The sequence below is a fragment of the Labrus bergylta genome, chromosome 21 (assembly GCF_963930695.1).
Source record: "Labrus bergylta chromosome 21, fLabBer1.1, whole genome shotgun sequence".
NCBI classification, from domain to species: domain Eukaryota; kingdom Metazoa; phylum Chordata; class Actinopteri; order Labriformes; family Labridae; genus Labrus; species Labrus bergylta.
In genome coordinates this window covers 7086706-7102648 of record NC_089215.1, presented here as the reverse complement: position 1 = coordinate 7102648, position 15943 = coordinate 7086706, and the positions used below count along the sequence as shown (strand labels likewise).

Genomic DNA, 15943 nt, shown 5'->3' with positions numbered 1-15943 from the left:
GATTGGTTGTATTGTAGCTCCCTTAGGCTCTTTTCTACACATGGACTCTTGGGCTTTTGATATTTGCTTATATTTCTTTGTCCTTTTAGTTAATTCATTTAATCATTAATTCCATTAAAAAGATGTATTGAACAAACACTCATCTGTGACCGACACAGACACACTTTGCACAGGGTCGCAGATGTAGCTGTAACTAACGTGTGTGTTGTGTTATTCTTAGTGAGAAGTCTGCGGTTTGATAATGCTTTAAAATTGCCTTTCTGTGCGAGTAGATGAGGAAGCTGGTGGTGGACGGCAGTGAATATAAAGTGGTTCATCAGGAGCTGCTCTGTAATCTGCTGCTGCTTTCGACCAGCACTTACAGCCAGGTGAGACTGACACATCACACACAAGGAACATTAACGAGAACATTTCCATCACGGCATCAGCTGCTTCTCAGTTACCTCATGGTATTTGCATAGACGTTTTAGTCCTGTCATAGACTGATTAAAGATTTATATATACGCATCTGATCATGTATAGAATAAAATAGAATAGAATTACTTTATTGATCCCAAACTGGGAAATTGTGGATGTATGTGAATGTGTACATGTGTATGTGTATGTGAATGTGTATGTGAATGTGAATGTGTGTGTGTCCCTGTGCAGGTTCGCAGCAGGGCCCAGAGTGTGCTGATGGCCGCTATGGGAACATTAAGCTTCGCCTACAGAGACCTGATTCCCCAAATCCTCCAACTGCTCTCCCCACAACTAACAAAAGGCTCACAGCAGCAGTTTAAGGTAACACACACACACACACACACACACACACACACACACACACACACACACACACACACACACAGAGAGACAAACAGATACAAAAACCGTATGATGTAATCAGTTGTTGTCCCCGGCTTTCTAGAACAGTAGCTGTCCGTGGTGCTGAAGCTTAAAAGGCTCTTTTATTTGTCGGCTGCATTAACCCAATCAGCACTTCGCACCCTTGACTTTGCATTTAATTACATTTCTGCTGCTTGTTTTTCAGTCAGGTTCGCTTTGATTGCCTATTTGATTGTCTTTTTGTTTGCGAATTAAAATATGTAATACAGACGTTAAATCATATAAAGCACACGTAATATGTTATGTTTAATTATGTGACTTTGTGAACATGTTCATTACTTTCTCTTAAATGTGTGTGAAGCACTTTTCCAACCTGAACATATACAATTCCACGATTCAACAATTCACTTAGCCGACGCTTTTATCAAAAGTGAGGTACATCTACTTTTCAACATGATTTAAGATGAAAACAGTTTCTCCCTGTTTTCTAGATTGACATTTTTACTCTCATTTGTCCTTGAAATTCAGCGATCAGGGCCACGCTTTGTGTTTTTGTTTTGTGAAGGATCAATTCATTCAGACACAGCACATGCTTGCCAATTTACCAGTGCATCTTTCTCGTGTTTGTCTTTGTGTGTGTGTTTGTGTGTTGCACAGGGCGCTCTGTACTGCCTGCTGAGTGTGCACAGTGGCATGTGTCTGGCCAGTACAAGGGACTGGGACTGTGTCGGGGCTGTGTGGCCCGCTCTGGTCCGTTGTGGCCTGTCTCCAACCATGACCCTGGACGATCCCTCCATTGGTCGACTGCTGGATGACATCATTGACAGGATCCACCGCCAGCACGACACCATCGGAATCTATTTTACTGTGAGAAAATGATCTGTAACGCTCAAGAACGCTGCCTCAGTTTGATTAACTTTAGCTTGATGCTCTCCTGTTTTTTTCTCTTTTGTCTTTTAGGTATCTGAAGGTTGTGTAGAGGTAGCCAATCGCATCGCTCAGTCCAAAAAGCCCACCCCTTGTTTAGAAGCACCGTCTGTAGAGGAGCTGAAAGAGGGGCTTCAACGCCAGCGAATCAGAAATGTGGTTACAGCAAGGTGGAAATTTAAACTGCAGTTCATTCATCCACTTTTAAAGCAGTCTTGGTTTTTTTCCTCTCAAGGTTACAGAGGAGCTCATAATATTTTCACTTTCATTGCCTTGTACTTTTAGTCGTAGAAGTTGTACTTGTGAGTAATGCTTCTTCTTCTCTAATGCAGAAAATATGAGAAGCTGGTCAATGATCTCTTGGATTGCCTTGAGGACAGCGACCTGTAAGTTTTCTAACAGCCTGTTTGTGAATTATGAGTAAATGCACTTGCTTTGTAAAAGTTTCGAGTGAATATGTTGTTTTTTTATGCTGTGTTTGAAATGCTGGTATATTCCCCCTACAGTGTCTAGGCCGTGATTCTGACCTCTTACTTTAAAAAGAATATGGTTTAAAAGAAACTCAATAGATTTCTCGAGCCAAGAATAACCACAGATGTTTAGTGAGATACCACAAGAAATTTTGTCCCAAAAACATTTCTCTGCTTGCGCTTGTTTTTTGTCTCAGGCCCTGGAAGTTTGAGCACATGGCCACAGACTTGTTGTCTCTCCAGCTGCGAGACGATCATCCTCTGCCCCACGACGCCGTCCTCTTCTTCACACAGGGCCTCATACATGACTCCATCAGTATACGCAAGGTCTGCGCCTGTGTGTGTGTTTGTGTGTGTGTGTGAGCTGGATCTACAATTGTTTGTGTTTAAAAGATCCAAGAGAAGACAAATACAGCCTGTTTTACTTGACCTGTAGAAACTGCTTTTTGTAGCGATACTTTAACGCCGCGCATATTTCTGTCCTGTAGGTGGCGATCTCAGCGCTGGCCGGAGTCCTGAAACAGCTGAAAAGACCAACAAAGAAAGAAGCTGTTAAACCATCAGACATCAGTGAGTTTAATCAGAAACAATACACAATATAAATACATGAAGGGACAAGTCAGTAATGTTAGCCATCTCTCAATGCAGCCATCACAGTAACAGCTGCAACTTTAGCATCGAATATGAATAACATAATACATCCTACTTGTATTTCACAATGAAGAAATACAAAGTATAAAACTGCATTTTAATTTTCATGAAATAAAATATGTCCTATTGATTTGAGAAACTAACCAACAGTCTGCAGTCACCACAAACACAAAATCACACACAAATGACATTTCAGTCATGTGAATACCAAATGTTAGACATGTTGCAATACCATTTATCCTTCCAGATCGTTCTTTACAGACTAGATACTAAGATATCTATCCAATAACAGAAAAACAAGTCCTTCATAATGTATATTTTTATAACGTGTAGTCTCCTGGTTTGGAGCTTTTTTAATTTCAGTTTTTTTAATTTGAGTTTCAGCAACATAATCAAATGAATTCGTTTTTTCTCCTTACAGATTAATCTATATGATAAGAAGATAATTACCGACGTTGAATAAAAATCAAACAAAGCAAAAACTTTGATTAAAGTACTTAAAATAAAGCAAAAACCTATACATAAGAAAAGATGAATAAACAAACATTTTATAAGAAAAGGAGAAGGGGGACGGTATGGGTTATGGAGGGGAGTTATGCACCGATGTGTGTGTAGGTGTGTAGTCGCATGAGCGTATATAAAGTATGTGCACAGAGGTGCCTTGAGTTGGAGCGGGCAAACATACAGGTAAAATTCAGAATGAGTAGGTGGAGTCAAATCACGCCGATGAATCAGTATGCTGATGGCAGGAGTCCATCTTTTAATCAGTGTTCATTGGAGTCTCATGGGGTACCATTTTATAACTTCCCAAACCTTCTCAGTCCATCTCATGGGGTCAGTTTAACCACTTATGGCTTATTGTGATACATCTTATTGCTGCTGCTGTCAATATGTGTAGGATATGTTTTTCAGCTCTTCATGTTCTCTTACTGTTTGCACGTGTGCTCAGGTGGTTTGGAGGATCCAGAGGGCGTGTGTGTCGGGGATCGTGAGGGGAACTGCTGGCTTCAGTACGACAGCAACAACCTCCCCCTGAGTCAGGAGCAGTGGGATTCTCAGCACTTTGTGGAGAAAACACACTTGGGCTACTACACATGGCCGAGGTGAGGGGGACAGCGGAGTTGATTTAGGAAGTGGACGGCTGATTGACTGCTTGCTTGGATGGAGCTAAGTAGCTGATTGACTTAACTGCCGCGCTGATTTGATGCTTCTCTTCGCTGCTAACTTTACGTCTGACTGACTGATCTGTGACTGATCTGGGCGGGTGCATAACTAGCAGGGTGTCGAAGTGACTTCCTGTCGAGGCCTGGCCTAGATAAGGCTGACTGAACGGCTTACTGTTTGGCCTAGATAGAGGAATTGATGTGTAGGTGGAGGGCCTGCTGACTAACTGGCTTTTTAATCACTCATTTATCCTCGCTGCTTATTTGAAGCCAGTGTGTGTCTGTCTATATTTTCTCTGTTTGTTGTTATCTATAAATCACAGCCGCCTCCCCTTTGTCTCCCGCTCCTCTTTAGAGAAATGATGATCTATGCAGCTTCTGAGAAGTCAAAAGATGACCTGCAGTATGAAGAGATGAGCGAGGTGCGTGCTCACACACAAAATTCCCCTCATCTTCCGCCTCAACATTGCTATTATTACATTTAGGCATTTGTCTGTTTTGTCACTCAGGGTGAAAAGATCATCTTTGAATATTTCTCGGACCCGGAGTTTATCGACCAGCTCATGGAGTTCCTCTCTCTGGAGGATCGGAAGGGAAAAGACAGCTTCAACCCGCGACGCTTCTGCCTTTTCAAGGTGCAATTTAAACTCTCAGCCTCAATCGATCCGGCAAACCTTTTAACGAAGAAGTGACACAGCATACCGCGTCTAGCCAGGCTGAATTGAGCAACAAAGAGGTGGAATTTGTGTCATCAACTCCTGTGATTCATTGTTTCCCATCAGGCAGCTGACAGTTTCCCTGCCTCAAACGAATGACTGTAATCTGTCTTTCTGGGGTGTTAAAAAAAAAAGAAAAGAAAGAGAAAACGGTTCCTCTACATCCAACCAACCTCTGCGTTTGATTGACAGGGGCTGTTTCGTAACTATGGTGACGTATTCCTGCCGTTACTATGGCCTCACCTGGAGCAGCTTGCCAGCGATCCCCATGAGAGCTCGCAGCGCTGTGTGTGTGAGATTACTGCAGGACTAATCAGGGGCAGCAAACTCTGGAGTTTCAGCCAGGTACTGCACACACACACACACACACACACACGGATAAACACACACACACTGCAGTACTTTTTGATAAGAAAAGTCAATATTAATAAAAACTTTCATTATTGTGTGTGTGTTTGGTCAGGTGGACAGGCTGTGGAAGCTTTTGTGCCCTTTGATCAGAACAGCTTTAACCAACATCACAGTGGAGACCTACACAGACTGGGGCACCTGCATCGCCACTGCCTGTGTGAGTGTCTCGCATGCGTACAATATACTGTACACAACATGCTACATGGCGTAGTGGCTGTGGAGGAAACGTGGGATTCATCTGTGTATGTGTTGGACATCAGGGTTCATTGATTTTTGTTTTAAATCAATGAAACAAACAATTGGGTGAAAATTGGATTTTGAAAACACAATCTCCGCACTAAGACTCTTCACCGTCTTTAGTTATGTGTGTCGCTAACATGACTCTCGAGCAGGGATGGGCAACTTCGTTCACAGCAAGGGGCCACGTTCATTTAATTCTCACGGCCAGAGGGCCACATTGTAGCACACAAAAAACCATCACAGTCAATTATGTCTCAAATTTAACTCAATATATACTTGTGATCAAATATTATTATGGACATATTTCTGGTTTTCATGATTTCATGGCAGATTTTCCAATTAACTGATATGTAAAAATTGACCTGGGGGCCGCATGTGGCCCCCGGGCCGCCAGTTGCCCACCCCTGCTCTAGAGACAGCACTGTCTGTCGCTCCTCCAGCTTGTCGAGGTAGAAATGTATCGAAAATGATTTTCACGAGTTGTTTTATGGACATTTAGGTCAATCTGAACTTAAATTGTTCTCACTTTAATCCCTTCACTTTTCACCTCGCACTATAATAACTATAACAGCCAGATAAAACCAGACAATAGGCAACTTTGTGTCTTAATCATTAAATATCTGGGAAATGAATGAGATTTTCATCAGCTGCAGGTGTACAGTGTATTAAATGCTAAGCTAATAAGGTTCTATTAGAATGCTACTAATGTAAAAGAAGAGGGTATCTGTAGGAGGTGGGTGTGTTAGTGAAGCAGAGCGACAGAGAGACCACAAGCTGACGTACTATAACACCTAGCTTGTCTTTTGTCTTTTGACATTCATCTTGATTCTCATTTTCCATGTTTACTTGGATGTTACATAAAATGTGTGAAGCCAGTGTGACTAAATCTGCCTCAAACTCAAGGAAAAGTCAGAGAAATTTTCTGGCATAAAATGATCAATCACAGTTCCACATTATTATGTGTCCTGTAATGTGTTATTATTAGCCCTCTCCTAAAGAAGTACATATCTGTTTAGTTGGGAAAACCTTTGTTTATTTTATAGGATTCTAGATTGCTTAGCTCCCCTCCTCTGTGCGGCTTTATAACCTTTAGAACTGCCACAAACAACCAGGACCACTTCAGGTGCAGCTAAGGGGGGGGGAGGGAGGGCACCATCCCACTCAGGAAAACCACATTTAGCCTGGGTGTCCTGTTTTACCTTCAGAGCATCACATCAGTAGATACCGCGGTCAATTAGAGAGTCACCGTCCTATTACTCATTTGAATATAATGTTAAGAAGAGGTTAAGAACCAACAATGATGCTGTACTTAGCCACAGTTTACGTTGGTAAGAGTCAGGGTTGCTTAGTAGAAAATATTGCTCTAGAAAATTGAGCCCTTTTTTTCTTGTTTTGTCTGCTGTCCAATAGGAGGGCCGGGACCCGAGGAAACTCCACTGGCTGATGGAGCTACTGATGGAGAGCCCGCTCAGCGGAGAGGGCGGCTCGTTCAGAGATGCCAGGTATGTGTGTGTGCATCCATGTGCAATGAAAAACCACACACACACACACACACACACACACACACACACACACACACACACACACAGTATATGTTTATGTCTCGCAGCATTTCTGAGGTTTCTGATGTCAGGCTGCAGTGGTAACCTGAGCTGACGTGCTGCAGTAACACAACGACCCCCTCTTCGCTGCCCCTCTCTCTCTCTCTCTCTCTCTCTCTCTCTCTCTGTTTGTCAGTTTGCTGTACGTGCTTCAGGGGGGTCTGGCCCAGCAGCAGTGGAGAGTTTCTGAGCTGCTGCACCGGCTGCTGGCATACCTGGAGCCCAAACTCACCCAGGTGTATAAGAATGTCAGGGAGCGCATTGGAAGGTACTAAATTAACTCTGTGTTATCTCTTATGGATTAAATAATCAAGGTTAAAAAGGTTAAACTAATTAACTTGTGTGCAATGTTTGGTCTTTTAAATTCTAAGCCTTTTTATCTCAACTTCTGTTTTTTTTTTTTTCCACTTTCCTCCTCTCTATGTTTTTCCCTCCTCCTCCTCTCTCTCTCCAGTGTCCTGACCTATATCTTTATGATAGACGTGGCTCTGCCCCACACGGCGCCCACGTCCTCCCCCCACGTGGCAGAGTTTGTCACCCGGGTCCTGGAGCGGCTCAAGCCCCTCACGTCGGAGCCGGAGATCCACAACCACGTCCACGAGGAGAACACCCAGGAGACGGACGAGCGCACCCAGGCTGTCAAACTGCTCAAGACGGGTCAGAATGTGAATGCAAGCATGTAAACTGACATGGTATAGGCCGGGGATAGACTGAAGGAGAGGAGGGGGAAAAAAAATACACCAGGGCAGCTCGTTCTCTTGATGAAAAAGACTGACACAGTGATGCCAGGTGAAAGCTGGACGCTGTGACCCCTCATTGATTTTACCTTTAACATCTACTTTAAAAGGTAGTGAGGTGTTCATGAAGAGGGGCTTCAAGGTCTTTTTATAAGCCTTTCATAAAAAAAAGTTATGAAGAGACGTCTAAGGTTATATTCTGGAGGGTCTGGAAATGACACAGACTGAAGTATGGATATGTTTATATCAAGATCAGAGTAATCCAGAGCACATGAGGATTGTTCAGATAGACTTCAAAGTTGAATTCATATAAAACATTGCGAACAACCAATTAGTATTCTGGCTTCCTCAGGTCTGCTCTCCATATGTTCATATCCTTCATATGATTTGCAGTAGTAAACGAGACCACCGGAGAGAAGACTGATCATTTCTATAGTTATTTTATAAACCTGATAGTCCTGTTGGGTAGGTTTCACATAAGCGATAAAGAGCATGCTGCAGAAACAGCCTTTTTTACATTTTTCCAAACCAAGTGCCATTGTGATATATATATATATACTGTATATTAAACATAAAATATAAACCAGGAGATTATTTGTTTCTAAAATCAACACAGCCAAAAAGTTCCTCAAAGGAGCTTTAACTAAATCGTTGTTTTCGGTGTATTTTTTAAATTCTTAATAGTCTACATTTTAATCACTTCTCTTTTCTGATGTGTAGTTATGCAGTTGTGGTTTTGTTGGAGAAGGTTTTCAAATATCAGAACCCTTAAAGTCAGCTTCAGTATTTCTTTCCATAAAGAGGCGAGATGATCATCAAGAAAGTTGCAGCAAAAATCTTTAACTTTGTTATTTTTTCATTTGTGCTCAAAATAATGAAAGCCACCTGAATGGCTTAAAACCACGAGAAACCAAGTAAACAAAGCTACAATTTTAAAGAAAAAGGAAGAAAAGCAGAAGAAAATATTGCCATATTTTTATCTCTCACAATGCAAAAGGTTTTTCCACCTTACCAAAGGAAGATAAAAACAGGTTTTATGATTTTGCTCCTTGAGGTCAGGTGTGTGTTTCTGTGGTTACAATTCTTCACAGTTTCAGAGCAGATCATTAACTTTGAATTAATATTTCCGTCCTCTATTTGTATTTCCACCTGCTGAATATTATATGGTGTTACAACCCAAACACTGAAATGAGATCTGTTTTCTTGCCTCAGTATTTAGTGTGTTGTTGCTCTTTCAGTTTCGGTTACTACTCCAGTCTCCATTATTCAGATAAATAACTTGTTAGAAGATTATCCAAATCATTAGACACTAAATTATGATTGATTGTGTTTTATTAGCGGTGCAATGCAGTCAGGTCACAGCGCCGAGGCTGTTGTTTTTTTGTTTTTTTTTTGTTATTTGGCAGTGACCCAAAATGCCCTCCTTCTGTGTGTTTGTGTTTGCAATCTGCAGTGTTGAAATGGTTGATGGCGAGCGCGGGGCGAACTTTCACCACCCCTGTTCAGCAGCAACTACAGCTCCTGCCTTTACTCTTCAAGGTAACAACACACACAAACACGCACGCGTACGCACACACACAGGTCCCAGCGCAGCATTATTACCCACTCAATCTTACTTGCCCATTAAACTCAATTTCTCTCTTCATTTACTCAAAATGGTGCGTAGCTGTGTGTCTACCTAACTCTCTCGCTCTCTCTCGTTTTCTCTCTCCCTGTAGATCGCCCCGGTGGAGATTGATGAGAGCTATGATGAGATGAAGCAGGATGCACGCACGTGTCTCTCTCTCATGTCCCAGGGCCTGCTGTATCCCGAACACATCCCTCTGGTGCTGGCCGCGCTGGAAGAGGTAATATGCACACACTTAAACACACGGACACATTGCCCCACCTGCCTGCTGTCACTGTGCTGAGCCTAATGCTGCCCACGGTGTTGTTAGACTAAAAACAACCTGTGCTATTTTTAATTTGCCTACTTTGTGATGCTCATAGAATCTCTGCTGCAGTTTTTTTTTTGTGTGTGTGTGAGAATGCCTTTAAAATACACATCCATCATTCATATTTGATTGTCGATGGGATAAGGAAGCATTGCAGCAGCGGTGTTTGGTTTCCAGTGGACATGCTGCTCAGACTTCATCTTGTAGGAACAACATCTCATGTCGTGGTGACGTTATTGAAATGCATCTTCGTTTGTGAGAAAGATTGATATGAGTGAGTGGCGCTGCCCCGCTTGGACAGGAGGTTTTGTGGTTTTCATTGGTATGTGCTTCTCTGTTCATGGGTGGATGGTTGTTCCTTTCTATAACTTTTTATTTATTGGTTCTACAGTGGAGGCAGCTTCATGTGTGCAACCCACACACATGAAGCCTGTGTGGGGCAGTCCTCCACAGTCTGTTACCTTTGGAGGTGCTTCTTTCTTTTTGAGTCCTTTAAGGAGCATTGAAGAGGAATATACTGCCACCTATACATGTGATTTAAACAACCGTCTTAATCGTCCTAAAAGTAGATATGAGTAATAAAAAAAGAGATGGGAAATCATGCTATTTAGATGTGTGGCGTGTATGCACACGACTTTATGCCACCCCTGCATAACTCATTTCCCAAATTGAGCCACCCAAGGCAAATAAAAGAAAGAAATCAGGACAGGTTCCTGCCTGCCAAGCATTAAGTCTGTAAGCATGTTTATTTAGAGCAGTCATATATTAGCTTTAGCTCAAAGCACTGCTGCACCTAGATAAAGCCTCACAAACCTCACGCATGGTTGTTCATATTTCAGTTTTATGACAGGTAAAACAAAAAAAAAAACTAAAAGAGAAGAGCTTTTGCACATAAAGTATTAATCTCATGTACACAATATATTCACTTGTGTCCACATAATAACAGGCACACCACACGCTGTCTTTTATTGTATTTTTTAAAACTCTCTGTCTCTCTCTCCTCTCTCTCTAGATGGCAGGCAGCAGGTCATGGCACGCCCGTTTCTCCGTACTGACCTACCTCCAGATTATGGTTTTCTACAACTTGTTTATCCTGCTCAGTGTTCCTGCGGAGGTACTCTGCATCCGTGAGCTCGTAATGCAGCTGCTGCTTGATGAACAACTCGAGGTAATGTATGCACAAGAAGGCAGCACACACACACACACACACACACACACACACACACACACACACACACACTGGCTTTAATACAGCTCCGGCCCCTCTGTAAGGTATAACAGTCACAGGATTATAAATGGGCGCTTATTGTCCCCTAGTCTTTCCTCACTAAATCTTAATCCCTTCTTTCTGTTCAGGTTATAGCTTAAAAATAACACTCTACCTCACTGCTCAGCTCTTAATTTATTTTCCTATTCGGTGCCTTTCTCTTCCTTTGTGCTTACAGGGGTGTTGATGGAGCACTATGGCTGCCTTGCCATGCTTTGTAGCCGGTTGTAATTCAAGTGAAGTCAAAAATAACGTCATAAAGCCAGCTCATTCCCAAAATATCATCAGGAAATGCATATTTTTTTGACTGCTTATCTTGACTAAATGTTAAGTTTATGAATTATTCATGTCTGTTTATTAAGTGTGATGAAATCAACTGTGCTGCTTGTGCATAGAATACACAGAAACCTTGTTGAGTTATGGCATCGTATGATCAGTCCACATCTTTGTTTACTCTTATGGGCTTTTTAAAACCTCCTTTTTTTCATTGGGCTGGATGTGCAGGTGAAAAATCAATAAGCTCCAGACTTCACCTGGGGTTTCTTTCCCACTATAAATAGGCTTTTTGAGTATTTTGTCAACGGTGTTAGGTGTAGGACTGTGTGACTTTTGTCTTTGTCTCATTGTCTATTTCAATACATCAGTCGTCACTCAGCGCTTATTCATAATTTATGCAAAGTGATGCAGGAAGGCGGCGACGTTCTGCAAGTGAATGTTACCTCGGCTCAACTCAGCATCCCTCCTCCTCCTCCTCTTCCTCTTCTCATCTCTCCTGTGTGCCTCCGTCTTTCACACTGATCCTCTTGCCTCTTTTAATAAATTGCAAAAGCGTTTCTCGCCCTGAAACAGCCTCCTGCTCTCCACTGCATCCTTTATTTGTCTGTTCTGATTTTGAACCCACATCTAAAACATATTACCCACTCTCTCTGTCTCCCTCCCTTGTTTCCTACATTCCTCCCTCCCTCCTTCCTTACCTTCTCCTCCCTGTAGGTGAGGGACATGGCAGGCACCACCCTCAGTGGTTTACTGCAGTGCCAGTTCTTCCCCCTGGACTCCAGTCTGCAGACACAGCTCCAGACGCTGAGTCAGACTCCCCTCCCCAAGGCCAGAGGAGAGCTGTCCTCCACAGGTACACACACACACACACACACACACACACACACACACACACACACACACACACACACACACACACACACACAAAATGCACGTCAAAATAACACAATGAGGCAATCACAGTAATACTTGCCCTATTACCCTTTCTTATCCCACGGGAATTGCGAACCTTGAAATTCTAAGGCCCATTTTAACTCCCATTTGTGTGTGTGTGTGTTTTGTGTGTGTGTGTGTGTGTGTGTGTGTGTGCAGACTTGGTGCGGCGCCATGCTGGAGTGCTCGGCCTCAGTGCATGCATTCTGTCGAGCCCCTATGATGTCCCGGACTGGATGCCTCAGATTCTGATGAACCTGAGCGACCACCTCAATGACCCACAGCCTATAGAGGTACACACACACACACACACACACACACACACACACACACACACACACACACACACACACACACACACACACACACACACATATATACACACAAACATCCAGCTCAACACTGTGTGAGCTGAAAGAACACAATTTCATTGTCCAATTGAGGAGAAAATTGTGTCTTTGGTCTCACTTCAGGCATGAAAAAGACATACAATGTAATCCGTAGTGCAGAGTTTGAATAATACATTACAGTGATGGGGAGCCGGTGATGATGATAATTTGACACTTCTCTTCTTGCAAAGTGAAAGAGATGAGAAAGAACACACAAAGGAACACATTAAAAAATATATATTTGCAAGTAGATGAATAACTCGGTTTTTACAAAAGCTGCTGGAAAGAATAGTTCTGTATGAAAGTGGAGGATTTTATTCAGGAAATAAAGGAGTATAATGTGTTTTAGTTTCCTCAGGCTTACTAATTTGTAGTCCATTAAGGTTTTCAGGCAGCAGGCATCTTCTCTCCCTCTCTGAAATCAAAAATTCTTGTCGGCGGCCGTCATGTATATTAAATGTACTTGATGATTAAATCATGTATACATCCTTGGTTACATTGATTATTGGTTGAATGTCTTGTGTCCTTGCTAAGCCAAGCTACCTTTCAAATCATACTTGCTTCATTCTAAATAATTTCAACATTGTTACGTGTGGCAATTTATCGTTAATAATGTATTATGACTTCATTAGCTTTTGATGAAACAACAAACTCCAGTGGTGGCGGGTCATATTAACGTGTCTGTCTCCAGGTCAGAAGTCATCATCACTGTCTTTGTTTTTTCTTCAGCTGTAATGTTCAGACTCGTTCCAGCTCCGCTCTTAAATCTGAGGGGGGGCGGGGGGGGGGGGGGGCTTTCATTGTTGTAGCTGTTTTTTTTAAAGGCCTTTATCAGCTCTTAACTTTTTACTTCTAAAAAGAAAACCAACACAAACACACAAATGAGGCAACATAAAAAGAACAATCAACATCCTCTTTATTGTGGGAGTTTACTGCAGACTCTAATGGAAATGTCCAAATTGTGAGACACAAACACAGCACTCTGAAATGTTTACTACAGTGATGGAGCATTATAGTTCTCTATGAGCAGAAGAGCACTATGCTACCCATAAGGGGGCTGATACGAAGTTTAAACATATATGATGTTTTATTCAATTTGAATCCATGTCAGATAAGCTTTCAATCAAGTTTTATAAAAGAAAGGAATTCGCATTTTTTTGGCATAACCCAAAGAAACTGTTAGTATGTTTTTTACTTTAACGACGCTGCAGAATGACCATGTGTCATATATTACACTAGAAATATATGGATAGGAAAGCTGAAGAGAGACAGGAAGGGTTGGGAGGAGAGAGTGGGGAATGACATGCAGCAAAGGGCCGAGGTCAGATTCGAACCCACGGCCACTGCGATGAAGACTATATGGCCTCCGTACATAGAGTGCCCAGCGTAACCGCTAGGCTATCCAGCGCCCCAAAAATATAACATCTTTGTTCGAACTGTTAACTAGCTTGAGATAGACAGATTCTGAACATTTGTGCTTAGTGAATTTATTTGTCGACTCTTAAGGCGTCATCTATAATCGCTCAAGAGCTCAGTGTTGACGTAAGACTCAACAACATCCTGAAGTGTTCAGGTGTAGGGCTGCACAATAAAACGCAATGGCGTCGTTACCGCAGTATGAGCATTCACAATAAATACATCGCAGAGGTCTGAATTTGTCGCAACCAAAAAAAGCGTTTCTCTCTCGGAACACTTGCACACTTGACCTGTTTGATTGAGGCCAAGGTATAGTGACCATGCTTTAAAAACCTGTTGGTGCAGTTGGAAGAAGCCAAAGCTAACTGTTAGCTTCCTTCAGATTGATTGTGTCCAATTTGTTGGTTTAAAACAACAAACAGCTTTTTTGGCTTCAGGTGGGACATGTTACAAAGTAGTTACAAGTATTGTGTAACATTGTATATTAAAGAGCAATAGAAAGACGTAAAAACTGAGTTACAGCCATCATACACTCTTTAATCTTTGTTTATTTTTATATTGAAGTAATTATATATCATACAGGCCTGATATGTACATTCAAACACATCTCATGTGGGGCACCGGTGGCCTTGTGGTTAGTGTGCGTGCCCCATGTACATGTGCCTATGTTATGTCTGCACAGATTTGTGTTCACCATGTCACTCATTCGCTATTTTGATGTTTTTGCTAATAATGAGTTTGTTTGGGTTTTTTTTCGTCCAAAGCTGACGGTGAAGAAGACCCTCTCTGAGTTCAGGCGTACCCACCACGATAACTGGCAGGAGCACCGTCAGTCGTTCACCGATGACCAGCTGCTGGTGCTCACAGACCTGCTGGTGTCGCCCTGTTACTACGCCTAGACAGCCAGCTGCCTTCCCACGTCCTCTAACACAGACTGACCGACCTGCCCATCCAAAAATATGATTTCACTTTTGAACACTCTTCAGTGCCGCCTGTTAAAATAACCTCTGATGTTGCTGCAGTGGCGGAGAGCCCTGCGTCTGGAACCTCACCGCCGATGTTGGCCTTCAGTAAACCAAGCACACATTTAAAAAAAAAAAAAAACAAGCAGTCCTGGGCAAAAGTGATTTCCAATATTTAACCTAGTGGATTTATTTTGTCCTGACAAACAGTTCAGCAGCCCCAAAGGTGGCCATCTTACTTTACACTACCCACCCTATAGATGTATTACTTTCTGTTTCTTGTAAAAATATATATTCATGAGTCAGAAATATATTTTCAAATCTCTATTTTATATTTATGTACTTGACTGTACCTACTTTTAAAAGTTATTTAAATAATACTTAAAAGTTGGAACTCAATTTGTATTCTGTAAATATAAGAGAACATATAGTGTATGACATTAAACTACAATTTTATATTAGTAGAAAACTACAAACGCTGAATGCAAAACTACATGTATAACATAGAACTTAACATGCAATGTGCGAATAAGATAAGAAACTTAATTCATCTCTTGTTGGGTATAATTCACTTGTAACAGCAGATCAAGAGTCAAGAGTAAAAATATATAATCATATATTGTACTTGTATAAAATGTGATATTACCTGCTTTAAAGCATACAACTATAAATGATATAACGATGCTGTAATGCCACTTGTATCATATTCCTATACAACACATTCTGTTGTAGCTCCTCTCTGATCATTAACTGTTGTATTGCTGTGAATACTGTAAATTAACTTCATCCTTTATGAAGAGAGGAGTGTATTTTATTTCTTGTGGAGATGTTTGTCAGAGATACTGATCATTAAAAAAAAAAACAACTGCGGTTATCTGCATACATTCATATAACACACAGCAGGTTATAGTTCTGCACAGATAGAAATACAAGGTGTTTCTTTCTGTGTGGACAGCATTTCATTTTGAACCAAACATGTTGTACACATGTTGCTACAGACCACAGTCAATAAACACTTGTAACTGGTT

At 41.7% G+C, this 15943-nt stretch overlaps 1 protein-coding gene across 1 annotated transcript in view; it reads left to right on the top strand.

The window, feature by feature from the left end:
• The window catches only part of psme4b (proteasome activator subunit 4b), a 40264-nt gene extending 24321 nt beyond the window's left edge, over nucleotides 1–15943 (top strand). The window contains exons 27-47 of the mRNA XM_029279490.2: nucleotides 273–368; nucleotides 649–780; nucleotides 1480–1689; nucleotides 1783–1919; nucleotides 2082–2135; nucleotides 2417–2546; nucleotides 2708–2789; nucleotides 3820–3973; nucleotides 4389–4455; nucleotides 4543–4668; nucleotides 4942–5094; nucleotides 5213–5317; nucleotides 6811–6902; nucleotides 7138–7269; nucleotides 7456–7658; nucleotides 9192–9277; nucleotides 9457–9585; nucleotides 10685–10840; nucleotides 11930–12068; nucleotides 12308–12441; nucleotides 14718–15943. Of these exons, the coding sequence (XP_029135323.2) occupies nucleotides 273–368; nucleotides 649–780; nucleotides 1480–1689; nucleotides 1783–1919; nucleotides 2082–2135; nucleotides 2417–2546; nucleotides 2708–2789; nucleotides 3820–3973; nucleotides 4389–4455; nucleotides 4543–4668; nucleotides 4942–5094; nucleotides 5213–5317; nucleotides 6811–6902; nucleotides 7138–7269; nucleotides 7456–7658; nucleotides 9192–9277; nucleotides 9457–9585; nucleotides 10685–10840; nucleotides 11930–12068; nucleotides 12308–12441; nucleotides 14718–14852 (2652 nt within the window). The 3' untranslated portion in view covers nucleotides 14853–15943. The remainder of the gene's footprint in view (nucleotides 1–272; nucleotides 369–648; nucleotides 781–1479; nucleotides 1690–1782; nucleotides 1920–2081; nucleotides 2136–2416; nucleotides 2547–2707; nucleotides 2790–3819; nucleotides 3974–4388; nucleotides 4456–4542; nucleotides 4669–4941; nucleotides 5095–5212; nucleotides 5318–6810; nucleotides 6903–7137; nucleotides 7270–7455; nucleotides 7659–9191; nucleotides 9278–9456; nucleotides 9586–10684; nucleotides 10841–11929; nucleotides 12069–12307; nucleotides 12442–14717) is intronic.